We start from the raw sequence: 16,282 nt of genomic DNA, 5'->3' as shown, positions 1-16,282 counted from the left end.
TAAGTAGCTTCAAATTGCATTTCTATTTGTTTTTCCTGTTCCCAAGGTGCAATAAGAAACATTCAGAATGATTAGAAACATCATTAAAGATAAATAAACAATCTAAGAAGATGAAACCTGCTCTTTAAGACGTGTCTTTCATTGTAGGCCTTTAATTGGTACTGTATACCCAGATTGGTTTATAACAAGGTTCAGTAAGAAACACTTTATTAACCCTTTATAGATGATGAATACATAGTATATAAACTATGAACACACATGTTATACATGTTTATAAAGCACCTTATTATGAATGCTTTATAAGGTCTGCTATAGATCTGAATACACTACACTGCAATACACTACACTGCAATACACTACACTACACTGCACATGTGTCACTTGAAGATACATAGCAGAAAACACTGCACTTAAAGTTAACATTGGTACAGTACCTAAACCAGAAAGTACTGTTCTTACAAGGTAAGTATTACTTTATTATTATTATTATTATTATTTATTTCTTAGCAGACGCCCTTATCCAGGGCGACTTACAATTGTTACAAGATATCACATTATTTTTACATACAATTGCCCATTTATACAGTTGGGTTTTTACTGGAGCAATCTAGGTAAAGTACCTTGCTCAAGGGTACAGCAGCAGTGTCACCCACCAGGGATTGAACCCACAACCCTCTGGTTAAGAGTCCAGAGCCCTAACCACTACTCCACACTGCTGCCACTACTTGCAAGTAGTTAATACGATACACAGAACAGAATTTCCTGTTCTTAAAGGTACCAGGGAGTACCAATGAGGCATTAGACTGTTACAAAAACACACAAAAAACAGATCTGCTACAACATACTTATTAAATCTTTGCACACAAGCCAAAGCAATCAAGGAAAGTATGCTGGTGTTTGGAACTGAAAATTCCTCAATGAGAAAGTGTCCTTTCCCAATTACTGCTCATTCATTTTGTTTACGGTTGATTGCGTAGTGGTGCATACCATTCACTTGAGAACACTGCTTCTGTCCTTAGAAAGTAAAAGATGACCTGGAGTCAGTCAGTTTTCTTTAGAGCTGACTTGAAAAAGCATCTGTCTTGGAAGGCTGTATTTGGGAATAGGAAATGAAGTGTGTTCCTTGGTAATGGTGACAGAGACATAGAGTATGTTGTCACACAGAAGGTATGGACTGGCCTTTTGTTCATTAGTACTATGAGGCTGAATATGGCTCCTTGTCTTGCCGTTTTCAAAGTTACTCCAGTCTAATTAATAATAATAAAATAAACAGAACAAAACTACTTACACGCTATTTACACTACTTCAGTAATGCAACATGTATAGCAAGAGATTGCCAGTCTCTTCCTTGACAGTCACATATTCAACACATGTGACTAGAACTATAAAGAGATGTAATCCAATGTTTCATAAACAGTCTCTAGTTTCTTGCTCATGAATGTGGCATTTTCTCCTTTCAACAAATAGGAGTTCATTCAAGACTGCAGGGTTAGAAAATAAGTTGAATGGACAAAAGTTTTGGCTCAGGCCTTCACCCGTCTGTGTTTAGTTGCATATGTTCTAGTGATTTCAGAATGATATGCCTGTATTTATCCACTGAAATAACAACTTAATAAATGTGCCCTGCCTGATCGAAGATGTCACAGTGACAGTCGCCAATATTCACAGTTCAGTCTTCCTTGCTCAGAAGCGTTTTGAGATCTCCACTTTCCCCTAACTTAATAACTCCGCTTTCTGCAAGCGTAATTCACAGGAAACAAGCATCTTACTTGGGCTGAGACAGCATCATTAAGGAAACAGTCATGTCCTGTCCTGAAACAGAAAATAAAGTGTGCTGTTTTCTGTTTCTTAAAAACGTTAATTTGCAGAACTGTTTAAACAAGTTGTTGTTGATACTGTATATGCGATGCCTTGGGGGAGAGTGTAGCTTCATAATCCTTTGCTGGGGTTATATTACTGGATTCATCTGAAATGTGCATTGGTTATATTGCTCTCAGTCTTCACACGTCAGTTTATCATACTAAAAACAAAACAAAACATGGAAGCACTGTCAGTGAAATAATACATTCATACATTCTCTGCTTATTATTACTTCAAGATTTCTGACAACAGTTTTGAAGCCTGGGGGAGTTTCTTTTATTATTTCTTAACATTTTTGACAAGTGTAATTGCAGTGCTATCGGTACATTTTTGAAAGACAGATTCATACATTCTACCAGCAAACAAAGATACAAAGACCCACTTCTATTTTTTTTTTCTTTTTTGTTCTAGAGTCAGAGAGAGATTTCGTGGTGACGATTTTGAAAAGTAAAAAAAATAAAATAAATAATAAGACTCCTTTAATCCTCTGTTTTTTTGCACTCACTAAAAGTAGACATTTTTGGACAGAACTAAGGAACACTGTAAACAAGAATTTCATTTTGTAATCTAGCTTCACATTTCATAAGTCTCTTTCAGCAGAGCAATTTGTTGGAAATTTCCGAGACCAGCTGAGCGCCATCAGTCAGTTTGTTATTGTCTGTGGTGAAGGGATTTTGGATTCATCTCTCACAGAGAGGCTTTTGAACATGCAGAACAATAAGGGAAAGGTCATTCAAGAATGGTACTTCTTTAAAAAAGCAGTGCGTTAGTAATCATTTTTAGGGTCCTCATTCAAACCTGTATGTGTTGATCGTGTCCATCTGCCACACTCTACATGGTCAACACAACAGCTGTCTTGGATTTTGTTCCACACTTTAGACTCCTGACCTTATAGACCTTTCACATTGAACTTGGGTATAATTGTTGATTCTATACAAATGTATAATATTACACTGTTTTTATTATGACAGAGGAATAGACTGCATCACTTACTTCTATAGGGATATCCTACAATATACTCACTTAGTACAGCATGGGTATATCCTGCAATAAACCCAACATTATGAAGGCTTTACTTCTAAAACCACGGCACAGCATCCAGCCACTGAATGAAACTGGCATCAACCTATGTAGGCTTTGTGTAGGAGGACAACTTTGAATGTGTTGTGGTTACATACTGGAATTAGGTGATTCAAGAATCGAAAACTTTGATTTAGAATAGAGTATAAAGTAATAAGAATAAAGAAAAAGAAAACAGAGAACACCACCCAAGAAATAAATTGTGAGTCCAGAAAAAAGGTTGTATAAAAATTAGAAAGTTTATTTAATTTTTTTAATTTTTTAATTTTTTTTTTAAAGATCGACTGGAGATCTCGTCACCTATTACAATTCAGCTAACAACAACGACTTGTACAACAAAACAAGGTTCAGATCATGGAGACAGCGTTTCTTCTTTTTCTTTGACCATTCTCGAAGACAGCAGCATCTAAAAACTGAAATTGTTGTATACTGGCGACAAAAGTTAGAAACTGTACAAAAATAAATAGCTTTAAAAGGAAGCTCAACAATACAATACTCAGTCCTTCACTGAAGGGAAATAATGCCTTAGTCTTTGTACAGCTCTGGAATGCTACATTACACAATTTGTTTTAGAGTTCCACTTAAATATAGAACAGATTATTCAAATACAATATAAATGGTAGTATTGTGTCATAAGTTTAGATTGCTATACTAATTTATCCTGTTTGCTGGACATGTCTAAAGTTAAAACTGACACAGCAGCAACAACACAACGCTGCAGTTTAACCACTAGCTCATGGTGGATTTCTGTAGCATGGTCTGTCATGCAAATATAATAATTAGAAAGAAAAGAGCTTGGCCTTTTATTGCATTCCTTTCTTTGGTAGCTCTTTAAAGTGATTCTGAACCCCAGATTTTAAAAGCTGACGTAGTCCTGCAATACCTTGTTCATCACAATCGCAATTGATTTGACATCCTTGTTCTCCTGAAATGTTTTGTGGGTTTAAAACCCACGGCTTGAATGACCCTCAATATGTGCTTGAAACACACTCATCTGACAAATATGTATTCTTTAAAGTTATGCACAGGCAATGTTTAGAATGCCCTCTGTTGAGTTTAGGACATGTCTTGGAACTAATTTTAAAATGCTTTTTAAATGAGCGTTTCCTAAAGTAAACGGTTGTTAGTTATTTAAACGAGCGAGCAAAAAGGCTGTACAAACAGAGGAATTGTCACTTCCCTAGTATTATCCAAACGAATGTCTAAACCATTACAGGTGACAACAGCTCAAGATTCCTCTCCCCTGTTGTTTTTTTCCTGTGAACATTTCAAATGTGTTTTTTTTTTGGACAATTATGAAACCAGAACAATATCAAAGCAATGGTGATTATTTTGACAAGGACAGCATGTGTGACCACCACAGTCTAGACTGCCGTATCTGAAACATGGGTGCCTAATCATAGGTAAGTAATGTTAGAACTTAAATCCTAATTCTAATTTACACATGTACAAGTGTCATCAATTCTACGAAGCAGAGAAACAGGTGAATACCTCCACCGCTCTGCTATTCTGATGGGATTAGTCAATAACTCCTGTCAGTTAAAGAAAGGAGGCCGTCATGTTTTGGTAACACTTGATAATAAGTGTCAGTAATTCGAATGTTATTACATACAAAACTAGCATATTCCTATTCATAAGAATCAATGTCAATTCACAATACATTCCACACCTAAACCCTCGCCCTAATATGAATAGGCACTTATTATGTGCAATTTACATTGATACGCAAGGTGTGCATAGAAACTTAATGTGGTTCTTTTGCATAATGTTACAAAAGATAAGCCACATTGCCATCTGCCACTGTAATTGATTTGAAATCAGACTCATCCATTTCCATCAGAGACCAAGTTGAATTGGGACTCTGTCAGCCCCAGTTAGGACCGTGGGCTGGCAGAACCCATACTGATGGAAGCAGTTACCTCATCAGCGTCTGATGTGAACGGCACGGTAGACGCAATGGGTCTGGTTGCAGATTGGATCGTGGACTGTACACTGCATATGGAAACATCTGCAGCCACAGCTTGGTACTGGAACGAAATCAGAGTTTTAAGATGAAAATGTGGCATTCATGGATTTGGGATTTTAGAAAGGTAACCTTACCTAAGGGGTTTACTCGGTGTTTCTTTATGACAAAATAATTGTTGGTAACAAAACAGCAAACAAAATTGTAAAACAGAATCCTTAAACTGAAAATCTACTGCAGAAACATGTCTTGATACTGAAAAAAAAAAAAAAAAAAATTTAGATGGAACCCAAGTAAAAGGTAATTCTATGAGTACCAATACACTTGGAAGGAGTGTGGTTTCTCTTTTGTAAATGATAACAAAGGCTATAGCAAGCCTTTCCTTCTCACCAACAAAAATCAGTTCCCCACGTGCTAAACATAAAAAAGTGACCAATTCATTCAGACTGTAGCACCCAGTGGGATTATCAGAACCATTACAATCATTGCAATCATTCTAACATCCTGTGGATCTGAGTGAAAAGACATGTTCCAGTAACAGTAATTGTCAGAACGGTACAGCCCTTAACAGAAATAGACAGCTGCCTGGCAGTCCTTGACCTCAACAGCAAAGCACTAAAGAATCCATCAGAGCAGTCCAACGATGTTGTCAGCAGCAGGTTTAATGCAAAAAGGTTGCTTCCCTCAGTTGAAACAGCAATATACTCTACAGTATATTCACCTCATATTTAAGGCAGTAAATTAAGTTATTCTCTGAGGTAGATCTCTATTGGGTAAAAAAAAATAAAAAGTAAAATCAATAGTGGTTATAAAAAAAAAATAAAAAAAAATAAGTCACGTTAGTCTTTCGAACAGGTCCAGGATTGTGGCCCGTTTAGGTCAGTTAGTGCACTTTAAACTCACCTATTGTGTCCCTGCTTGTTTCGCAAGCACGGTCAGGGCTAGTTAGTAGTTTGCTATTCTAACGCCTTGTTTTCTGAATCTGCTCAGCACTCGTCGTAAACACAGTCCCCTGTGACCGGCTGGGGCTGCTTTGAAGGATCGCACTTTTCTGCCTCCACTGTTTTCCCAGTGTAGTCAATACAGAAGATGCTCCGCCTGCGCTCTCCCTGGCCACAAGTTCGTGAGCAGGAAGACCACGGGCCCATTTGCCAGATGGGACACGGGAGATCGGCGCAAGGTCTGATGTCCTCTGGCTTCAGGGCTCTGTCACATTCATAGGAGAGCTGCCCACTGGCATCCCTGCATTCCACATTCCTCCTCAGCCAACCGGAGCCGCAGCTTTTGGAACATTCTGACCACTCCCCCAGGATCCAGTCGGATAATCCGATTGGCTGGACGATGTGCAAGGAAGGTTTCTTTCCTTTGGGCTTGCTGAAGGAGACATCCTTTGGGATGAAGAAGGTGTACTTGACTTTGGGAGGGGACATCTCCCCCGCCATGGCCAGCAGCTGCACTGTGAGAGGCTGGCGGAGTGTGTGGAAGCTCTGGACACGCTCCAGGGTGGTGGAGGAGCCGCTGTACTTCAGCACTGCCCCGTTCACAGGGATGTCCTGCTCCACTGTTGACACGGAGAAGTTTCCGTTCAGGATGTAGCGCCCGTCCTCTGACTTCACCGCCAGGTAGTTGCCGTCATGTTTGATACCACGGTGACTTCGCTGTTTGACGTCAATGTTGGTGGCACCAGCAGGGATTGTTACAATGTCATTGTAGCCATACCTAAAACAAACAGAAGAAAAAATGATTTACACTTGACAGTATTCATAAATTATGATTAGGGCCGGCGTACGTATGGGGGATATAAGGGAAGGAGTTAAAACAACAACCATTTTTCGTAATGTAGAATAACACGGCAATCCAATCTGCTAATATGACAAGCCTTTGGCTTTTATTCAGTTAACAAGCCTCTTCACAATATGCAGTCCCAAACTTGTGAGTGCTTCCGCAATGAAAACTTTGCAGTGAAACATCTTAAAAAGCAACTTGGAATGGGTGGGAAATATAATTAGGACTTCTGTTTTTCAGTTTTTATAAATTACATTTTTAAGTGCTTATTTGTAGCTATTTTCAAGTTTTATGTCAAGTCAATGAACTGGATAGCCACCGATTTCATTCATTTTTTTGTATCGTTTCTTATCGGCTAAAACCAAAAACCAGAAGCCCTAAATATAATGTATCTTAGCTAGTGTTTGTAGGGTATAATGCAACTACACAATGGTGTTACTTGCATTTCAATATCTGACTTTTTTTATAATTAAAATCCAGGACCTTAATAACAATCCACAGCCCTCATCACATAACGGTACACTGAATAGGATTATTACACACATACAGCTCTGTTCAATTCCGCACACGGGGTGTGTAATATTAAACTGCACTCACCTGGCCTTATTCAAGGAGCCTGTTATTTTTCTGCATGTGGACCCATTCTCTCCACACACCCCACATTTGTCCAGTTTCTTGTTTGACCCTATGATGAGATCACAGCCTGCTTTGATGCACTGGCCTTGAACACAGATGGACGTGGTGTCTGGGCCACATGGCGTGCCATCAATAACCTTAAACAGCAACAATAATATTTCTCAGCACTTAATTAATAACATATTAGAAATGCTATTTATCAATCTGTTTTAAGGACATTGAATTGGAATCCAGCCTGGACTGGTGTATTGCCTGTATAGTCCTGCCTGTAATGTGTGAAATACCCACCTTTGGTTCAAACACTTTGAATTCACTGCTGCCTCTTGCCCTGCAGAACAGCTTGCACCTGTCTCTCGGCGACACCCCGGCATACTTCGGTATCCACTGCTTGACATTCCCGTCCATGTCAAGGTAACTAACGCTGTTGTATTTCTCACACTGCTCTTCCCGGAAGCTCTTCCCTGAAACAACAAAGCCAGGGACACATTAGCACGTTTGCAGCGCTTCCTTTTCTCCCTCTTCATTGCATTGAGAATGGCACGGGCTTCACTCCCCTCACAGCTCTACAATAACATCACAGTCCTGCCCTCTCCAGCAGAAACTGGGTCCACATGTGTCAGTTCTTCTGTGGTTTTCTCATATAGATTATGCTAATGTCCACCGGTGTGCACATGTGAACTGTTTCAATTTGAACCCAAGGCATCTGGATGTGAAAGGTTGGTAAATGAACAGTAATTTGCCTCCTCCTCAGAAAGTGTGTATTTGCTTAAGGCCCTGGGTGTTTATATTGACAAATGTGTATATTACTTGCTGAATTGATACAGAATATCTGATCGTTTTTGCTTTGTAAAATCCGAACTGAATTACCGTTATCATCGGGGCATTCTTGGATATTGCAGGACAGGTACTTGACTCTTTGCCCCTCGCAGTACTTCCCACCATTTTGGGGACCAGGATCATTGCACTCCCTGTAGGAGAACTGAACTCCTCCACCGCATGTTCTGGAACAATCTCCCCACTCTCCCCAGGCACCCCAGTTTCCATCGATTTCAGTCTGAAAGAAAACCAAGAAAGCTGGATTGCAATAAAGCCTGATGTTTATCTTTAAGTAATGCACTTAAAGAAAAAACCTGGTTCTTAGAGATATACTGAGGCCACAGTGGGGCTTTAAACTTGAAAAAGAAAACTCACCAAAAAGCAATGTCTGACAGAAAATGATAAAGTGGATCTCAGCAACAACAAGAATGCATTTGTTTGCACTCCTTCATTTTGGTCTCTTAATTAAAGCAGTTGATTAAAAAAGACACAAGCTTTGATATTGGACAGCAATCTGAATGGATTTGTTTAAAGTCTTTTTTTATTAATAAAACACTGTCTGATATTCATGACTGCACTCAGATATGCAGTTCATGTAATAATGTTAAAATCGCAGTTGAGCCATACCTTTGGTTTCATGAGCTGTTCTTTCTCCACACACTCATTGTTAAAGCAGAGTCTGTCCTTTCCACATGCGGTCCCGTCAGCCCAGGGTAAGCTGCCGTTCTTTGTGGTACAGAGTGGCTGCCCCTCAACTCTGCACCAAAGCTGGGAGCAGACATCAGAGTCTGCGGTGTTGGGACAGTGCAGGAACTCCTCCCCAAACACCTGCTGGCACTGCCGGTCCAAATCGTACGACAGGCCTGGCAAGCCAGTGGGCAAGGGCATCGTTTTAGCTGGGGCATCAAGCAGGCAGTCTCCTGTCAGTTCAAACAAAATTCCATTGTAAAACAATTGCGTTCCAAACCCGCGTATGACAAATTGAGCTGACACTACAGTTTGTTTGGGGTCTGTTAATGTAATACTGCTAAAAGTCAGCTTTCAGTGCTCTGCTATTTTAGGGACAAGGACAATTGACAGAAATAAATATATTTCTAAACCAATTGAAGAAACCGAATCCTTAAAGTGTACGATTCTTTGTCAATGCATCAAGCGGTTGGCCTGCCTGCTATCTGTATGTCAACCTTTATATTTAAATCTATTTTCCCTCTGTTCCCTTTACAGAAATACATCAAGATTAGGATGCAGAACAGTACTTGACATGATATACGATGACATCTGAAATGTCAGCCTCATGCTGTGTGACCTACAACAGTAACGTCAACATTTCTTCTTGACTGCCAGACTGCTATCTGGATGGTATTTCCATCTGTTAGCTGTGCATGAACTGCGTGCATTAGGCCTGCATATTGTTTTTCAATGAATACACCGCAAACTGTTCTCTTAAACTGGATTTGGGAGTCTGCCATTAGTTACTGTCGCTGTACTGCAGCTGCAGAAGATGTTTTGTAATGTAAAGCTTGCGTTAATAAAAAAAATAGTTGAATTAATACATTCATTAACTGAATTAATACATTTAAAGAACTGTCAAAAAATATAGCAGAAGTGTTTTGTGATGCGATAGTGTTTCTAACGTCAAGTAAAAAAAAAATTCAAGTAGAGAAATATTTTCAGCTAGCACCTTTCTCAGTGCAACCTTTGCCAGCTTGTTATGCTTTCTGCGCTTCAATAATGACAACACGGACTCCCTAGTAGCTCTGCTCACCGTGTCCATTGTCGAAGAACTCTGTGATGTACATGGCGCTGCACGGAGACCAGGGCAGGGTCTTGTTGAGGTGGATAAATAGAGGAGCCATCATGTGATGCTTCCCTAGGTCACCAAAGAGCTTCTCGCAAGTCTTGGAATCGTCGTGTGGCATGCTGAGCACGTGACCTGAAGAGAGAACAATCACATTACACTCCATAATCTCTGTGTATTCCCTCTCGGTTAATGACCTATTGCTGCCCCTACCTAGTTCATGGGCTGTTGTGAAGGAAGCCTGGAGCCCATCGTCTTCAATCACTGAGCAGCTCCTGTTTGGATCACACATGGTCCCCACGTCTGCGACCCCCAACGTATCACAACTCTGGTGTCCACAAATATCCTGGGAAGGGGGCAAGAAAAGGCTTTGAATATTCCTGAAACATTCTGAGAAACAGCAGCTCCGTCACTGGAGACTAGTCTGATTGGGGAATGATTGATTTTTTGTAATAATTTAGGTTGTCTCATTACTCTCCCAAACCACAGCATTTCCACACAACAGTTCAGGAGCTGAAGGTCAGTTCAAACAGCCACTCTGGAGGACAAAACCCAATCCTGCAGGCTCCTGACCAGTAGGGTGTGCTGTAGTGCGATGAGAAGAAACAGCAGTCCCTAGCGATGTTGCCAACTTAAGTTATGGGAGCACCAGAGTAATACTCTTTGTAAACAACTATGCCAATAGATTAATACATTGAACATCTTTGAGAGCTGATAAGAATCTTGCTATCTGAGATCCTCTAGTACCTGTTGAGAAATGGTCCTAGATCCCTCTTGTTAAGCCTTGCAGGCTTGTCACAATGAATCAGAGTTGCCCTGGCTGCTCCTGACAGCCCTGCCCCTCCTCGCAGTGCTGTGACAGGTGTGCTGAGGCTGCGTTGCTCACCTGTCTGGTGAAGAGCAGGGCAGTATCGTAGTGCTCTGGGTGCCGGTCGCTCGGTGGATTGAAATGCCGCTGCCAGGCACAGAAGTTGCGTAGCGTCAGCCCACCATTGCTGGAAACGGCTGGTCCCACCTCCTCATCTTCCACGATCAGCACCTTCACCACCACCAGATTCACTGAGTTCTTGATGCTGGGGTGTTTGTACATCCGAGCTGCCACTGAGATCAGCGTCAGAATATAGTGCTATAAGAGAGAGAAAAAACAATGCAGGATATAATTACATGCATGCATCTATGCAGTATATACAGCTATGACCAAAAGCGCTGAAATCGCCCTATAGAATTAACTCATTTTGCTTCATAAAGTCGAAATGAAACCTGCTGAATAATGTTAGGTTAACATATTGAATTACATACCGCTTTGTAGTTTTCCTTTATAATTAATGAGAAACTGACACATTATTGCTATCACTAAGGGGCAAGACCGGTCTAAAAGGACAGAGCTCCGACTTGAAGTTACTGGTCTGATGCAACCCCCTTCATTTTCTCACACACATGCTAATGTTAAAATAAAAACGCACTATGCTAAGAAATTCCCTACACTTCCCACGCACAACATACTTTAGTGCTGTCACATAATCAGTCAGATGATTTTTGGTCTACATAAGTGGAAAATATGTGTAAGGGTGCTGACCGGAATTAGAGAAGAATGCTGTTGTGGACTGGACTCACATGTGGCAGGTGCTAGCATTAAAAAGACTGTCCAGACAGATGGAAAAAACACACAAGTGTCCCAGATATTTAAAGGTGCAGTGGGCTATTTGGGGAATATATATATATATATATATATATATATATATATATATATATATATATATATATATATATATATATATTCCTTTGAGTTTGCTCCAAGTTCATCTAAAGAACAGCCTTTCCAATCTAGACAATCCCAGAGAAAATAAATACAATCTTCTTTTGTACTGCTATCCATTGTTTTATATCTCCCCGAGGATCTGTCTCGTTCACAGGGTGTCAGTGTGCACAGAAAGCTTCAAGGGGTGCAGAAAATTAATGCTAAAACTACCTTAGGTAATGACAACATGCAGGCAAAACTAAGGAAGAATGGTGGGGCACTGTAGCTTTAAGAAATGGCACCAGGCAGAACCTTTGTGAGATATCAGTACGACTCACTGCCAACCAAAAACATATTTTGCATAGCAGATCATGCTATATGTCTTGGACTTCCAAAACAGATAACAGAATCTGCAGTGTTGTTTCATCACCATATAAACATTTCAGGCCTGATAAATCATTTGGCAGGAAATTCGATTCAGATGCAGCTGATCTGTGGCTGCTATTTGAAGCTTAATCACCTAACTGTCCTGACTAGCTTTCATTTAAAAATGTTTTAGTTTCTATGTATTGATAGGGTATTTTAAATTACAGCATGGACAGTTTTTTTTAAAGCAACATTGTGATGTTTTGACTGATGTGAGAAAACGTTGAATTGTTGACGGCTGTGGGAAAAGTGAGCAGTTCTGTTTAAAAATTGTGCACACATGCTATTGCGGAGTGAACTGAAATATAGGTTAGTATTACAGTGGAGGCCTCAGTAATTGTTTCAGCTGCTGAAACAGCAGCAGCTCCTGTGACCAGCTGGAGAGAGGTTTGCTTCCATGCTTGAGGTTGGTTAGCAGTTGGGTTACCCATTATCCAAGTGAAATGTCTGAAGACTTTGCCACCAAAATGCCAAAGAGCTTTTCTAATCTGTGTAGAAATGATCAGAACCAGTTTCACTGCTTTCAAAAGCACTGCTGCCAATTCTTTTAATATTTAAATCATAGGTCTTAATGTCTAGAAATGAAAGGTTGCTTCAGAAAAAGGAGACAGGTTTCCAGGTCAGACGATCACATATACATGTAACGTGAAAACTGCCAATCTGTCTATTTCTCTTAGTAGAAGCTGTCTTCTATTAAGGATGAATGTAAATGCAGACTGGCAGCTGTATTGAACAGCAAAGTAACACAATAAAAGGTAAAACTATAATAATAATAATAATAATAATAATAATAATAATAATAATAATAATAATAATAATAATAATAATAATAATGTTTTCTATTTTTATATAATTATAACACAGGCTGGTGATACTGAAGAATACAGTGGTCTTAAAGCATCGTTAACATAAAAAGTAGAACAAAAATCAACATCTAAAAGTTACTTTTAACTTCGAAATTATTCAAATGAAATAAAAATCATATTATCCCTGAATATCGGAAATCATAAGCTGTGGTCAAGTTTGCAAACAAAGCAAAACGCGGTTGATAGAATAAGTGTTTATTGCATTGACCACTCAAGTATGAGTTCCCCCCATAGCATTTATTACTAGCTTCTACAGTTTACTGTAAGTATAATTTGGTTGTACTTTTTCAATAAGCGTCAGGAAATCAAATGCAGCTATGAACTACAATATTATCCCCTATTCAATTCCAATGAATAAATGTCCGATTCTAAAATACATGTCACACTAAGTCATGCAGTATGTTTTAAGTGCACGAAGGGCCAAACTATATAAGAATTTAATAAACACGTGCCAGTAAATCATATGAAAAAAAAGTAGGAATGCAATCGATAGGTATTGCAGTTTATAGCAATACCCTCCAGAAAAAGACGCTTATCGGACTGGATTTCCGCACCAGTTTGTTTCCAATAAACCTTCCTGGATTTTCACCACAACACAACCCCTCTTGAAATTGGCAGCGGAAATAGCGAGACTAATAAAGTAAGATATGCCCACATGCCATAATGCCAAAATTTTGGGCTACGTTGCAGAAGCAAACTTGGGTTGTTTTTGGCTCGGATCTGTTGCTGGCACTGCAAAGGGGATCGTCACGTGCGAGCGTGTGGGGCGCACACTGCTAATATATCTCGGTACAGGGAGGGCTTTTGAACGGCATCATCCTTAATGGAAAAATGTGTAGGAGTGACCTGGCGCGTCTAGATACAGGGCAGACATAACACACTGTACACACAAACACACAACTCATTCAATTCACGCACTGTTACTGTAGGGAAAGGGATGAGGTCATTCAGGCATGGGCTGTTCCTATCTATTTGATGTCTTCAATAAATCCACAGTGAACGCATTGTGAAAAGGTGCAGTTGTAATCCGTCTGTTGCTTATTAATTATTATATATGAACAGACTTTCTGTGCATTCAATAAAGACAACAAAAGAGTAAATACGATGGGAAAAGCATACCGCACCTGTGTTAAAATGATCCTTCGTTATTTCTATTGGAGTTGATGTGGATGATAGTTTGATTTTGTAGAAGAGAGCAAGTTCTTTTAAAAATGCGACACTTATAAAAAAAAGTTTATAGGCATATTATGACAGCATACCACTCGCAGTTTTAACTGCTCGTGGTATATGGGCAAACAAACCCACATCTGAACTTTGTCAACATTAACGCCAGAGAACTTGAATTTGACAATAACGATGATGACTGCGTCGCCTCCAGACAGTCGCTGAGTCAGCATTTAAACGGTCCATGGCTATTTGGATTTCCAATAACACATAATCATAAAAACAGCACATGGATTAAACCCACCCACATAAAATAATGAACCTCTTTCTCCACAGTTTCCTCCTCCAAACACACTTCGAATTTGGCAGCATTTCTGTTTGCTGGCACAATGCACATGATATAACATCATGTCATAATCACACTTCTAACTTAAGGAATGCGTGATTCTGTACAATCTGTTGATCACTGTAGTTGGCACACACTAGTACATCAAGTCCCATTCAGCATGCATACTTGAATTAAGTTGTTGATAGACATAATTCAGTCACTGAACAGCGTCTAGTCCAGATCCAAAATAATGAATCTGAATTTCACGGTTTCAGTTTAGTTTCTCATTTCAATTTTCTGATTTGGGATTATTTAGACAGTAGATCCCATGCATCACATTACTAATACTGTACTGCTAACGTCTTTTTTAGTCCATTAAAACACCGGTAATTAGAGCTCTTTATAAGAAAAACACAATAAACGCGCAATAAAAGCAATGCGATGTTGCATTGCACTTTATGCTATAGGCGTATGCTATATTTGGACACAGTGACTTTTTGATGATGTACAATACGATATAATGTATTGGTATTTTGCACGACAGTACTATTGCTAATTTACGACCAAAAGGTAGACCACTGGTCTTGCATTAGTTTTAGGGTGAGTGGTCTTATGAAACAGATTACATGTTTATCTGTCAGATTTGAATGCATGCATCTAAAACTTGTATTTGCATTTCATTACCTTGATGTCTTCGCCATAAAAACGAGCCATTGAAGAGTCAGCCACCAATAAGGTCTCGACAAATCGAGCCTCCGACACAAAGCGCTTGTGCCTGGAGTGCGAATGCGCATCCAACACCTCCGGAGACAGCCCACTTTCTGAAGAGTCTGCCTGGGAACTCTCTTCCCCCATTTCATCGAAGGTGATCTTGGATCCAGTCGACGTGTTAGTGAAAGCCCTTCTTTTGATTAGATGGAGCTGCGTGGCCGACTTCTTTCCGTTGCCAGTGGCTTTGGGCTCAATCAAATACTCATCTCCGTCGCTTAAAAACGAACCTTGGATTCCCTGGCACAGGCTGACAGCCACCACGGAGTCTTGGTTGGAGTCCACGGTACCCGAGTAGAAGCAGCGTCTGAGATAGGCTTCGACTCCTTCCGTTTCGTTGACACTTGTCAAAATGTCACTAGGATGGGGATGTTTTGCTGTGATTCGCTGGATCTTAAATTGTGGAGCTAAAAAACTGTCATCGGGTACCAGGTGTAGGACAAAGTCTCTGCCAAAAGCTGAAAGCCTAAATGTGGGGAGATCTTCGCTCCTTTTCCAAAAGCGCCCGCTGTTTCTGCTGCTCATTCGAACAGGTTTTACCTCTTCCGATTCGAAGAGTTCACCAGAAAATGCCAAGGTGATAGAAAAAAGGAAAAACGAAGCAAAAAGCTCCTTGAAGCGCATTTTGCTCAATAACTTATACGAACAATTTAGGATAAGCTTTTTATGTGAAATTTGTTTCTACAATATCTATATATAGATATATATTTTAAAAGTAAAATTGCTTACAATGAACAATAAATAAAGGTATATTCATGATATATAAAATAGATATATTTTCGAACTTGCGGTCCACTTTCTTTAATCTTAGTTTCTTGTTATTCTTCTTAAAAGTTAGATTGTTTATTGATCCAGAGCAAACTATAACCAGTGCTGAAAAAACAGACTAAAGTTTCCTATGATTTCTATGTGTTATCTTGGAGCTAGTGTGCGAGAGCTAAATCCAGATCATTGAACTCCTCATCACCAGAGCAGGTTGCTGGTGGCAGCGGTATTTATACGTTCTTACCCTTCTTTCACATAAGCGGGTTATTTCTGATCCGACACCACTTCA

The 16,282-nt window shown here is 39.7% G+C and overlaps 1 protein-coding gene across 2 annotated transcripts; it reads right to left on the bottom strand.

Moving 5' to 3' along the window:
- Positions 1–3,160: 3,160 nt before the first annotated feature.
- Positions 3,161–16,282, bottom strand: LOC117416249 (A disintegrin and metalloproteinase with thrombospondin motifs 8). 2 transcript variants are annotated; one of them, XR_004661721.2, is made up of 10 exons: positions 15,145–16,282; positions 10,825–11,064; positions 10,152–10,284; positions 9,906–10,073; positions 8,768–9,060; positions 8,192–8,378; positions 7,613–7,785; positions 7,286–7,461; positions 5,807–6,622; positions 3,161–5,669 (listed from the first exon to the last, which is right to left on the bottom strand). XR_004661721.2 is itself a non-coding variant. In XM_034912668.2 (9 exons), exons 1-9 carry the CDS (start codon positions 15,850–15,852, stop codon positions 5,890–5,892), a joined length of 2,811 nt encoding a protein of 936 aa, XP_034768559.2. In that variant the 5' UTR covers positions 15,853–16,282; the 3' UTR covers positions 3,161–5,889. The 2 variants fall into 2 exon arrangements, 1 of the variants encoding a protein (XP_034768559.2); XM_034912668.2 differs by having other exon boundaries at positions 3,161–6,622.

This window comes from Acipenser ruthenus, chromosome 40 (assembly GCF_902713425.1).
Source record: "Acipenser ruthenus chromosome 40, fAciRut3.2 maternal haplotype, whole genome shotgun sequence".
In the NCBI taxonomy this organism is placed as follows: Eukaryota; Metazoa; Chordata; class Actinopteri; order Acipenseriformes; family Acipenseridae; genus Acipenser; species Acipenser ruthenus.
Note: the sequence above shows the minus strand (reverse complement) of the source record. Positions and strands in the feature narration are given on the sequence as shown.

Excerpts from the sequence above, each read along its gene's own strand:
- LOC117416249 (XM_034912668.2), bottom strand. The coding sequence starts at position 15,852 with ATGCGCTTCAAGGAGCTTTTTGCTTCGTTTTTCCTTTTTTCTATCACC. Across the intron at positions 10,285-10,824 it reads CCCTGCTCTTCACCAGACAG|GATATTTGTGGACACCAGAG; the intron begins GTGAGCAACGCA and ends CCCCCTTCCCAG. Across the intron at positions 7,462-7,612 it reads TCAAAGTGTTTGAACCAAAG|GTTATTGATGGCACGCCATG; the intron begins GTGGGTATTTCA and ends TTGCTGTTTAAG.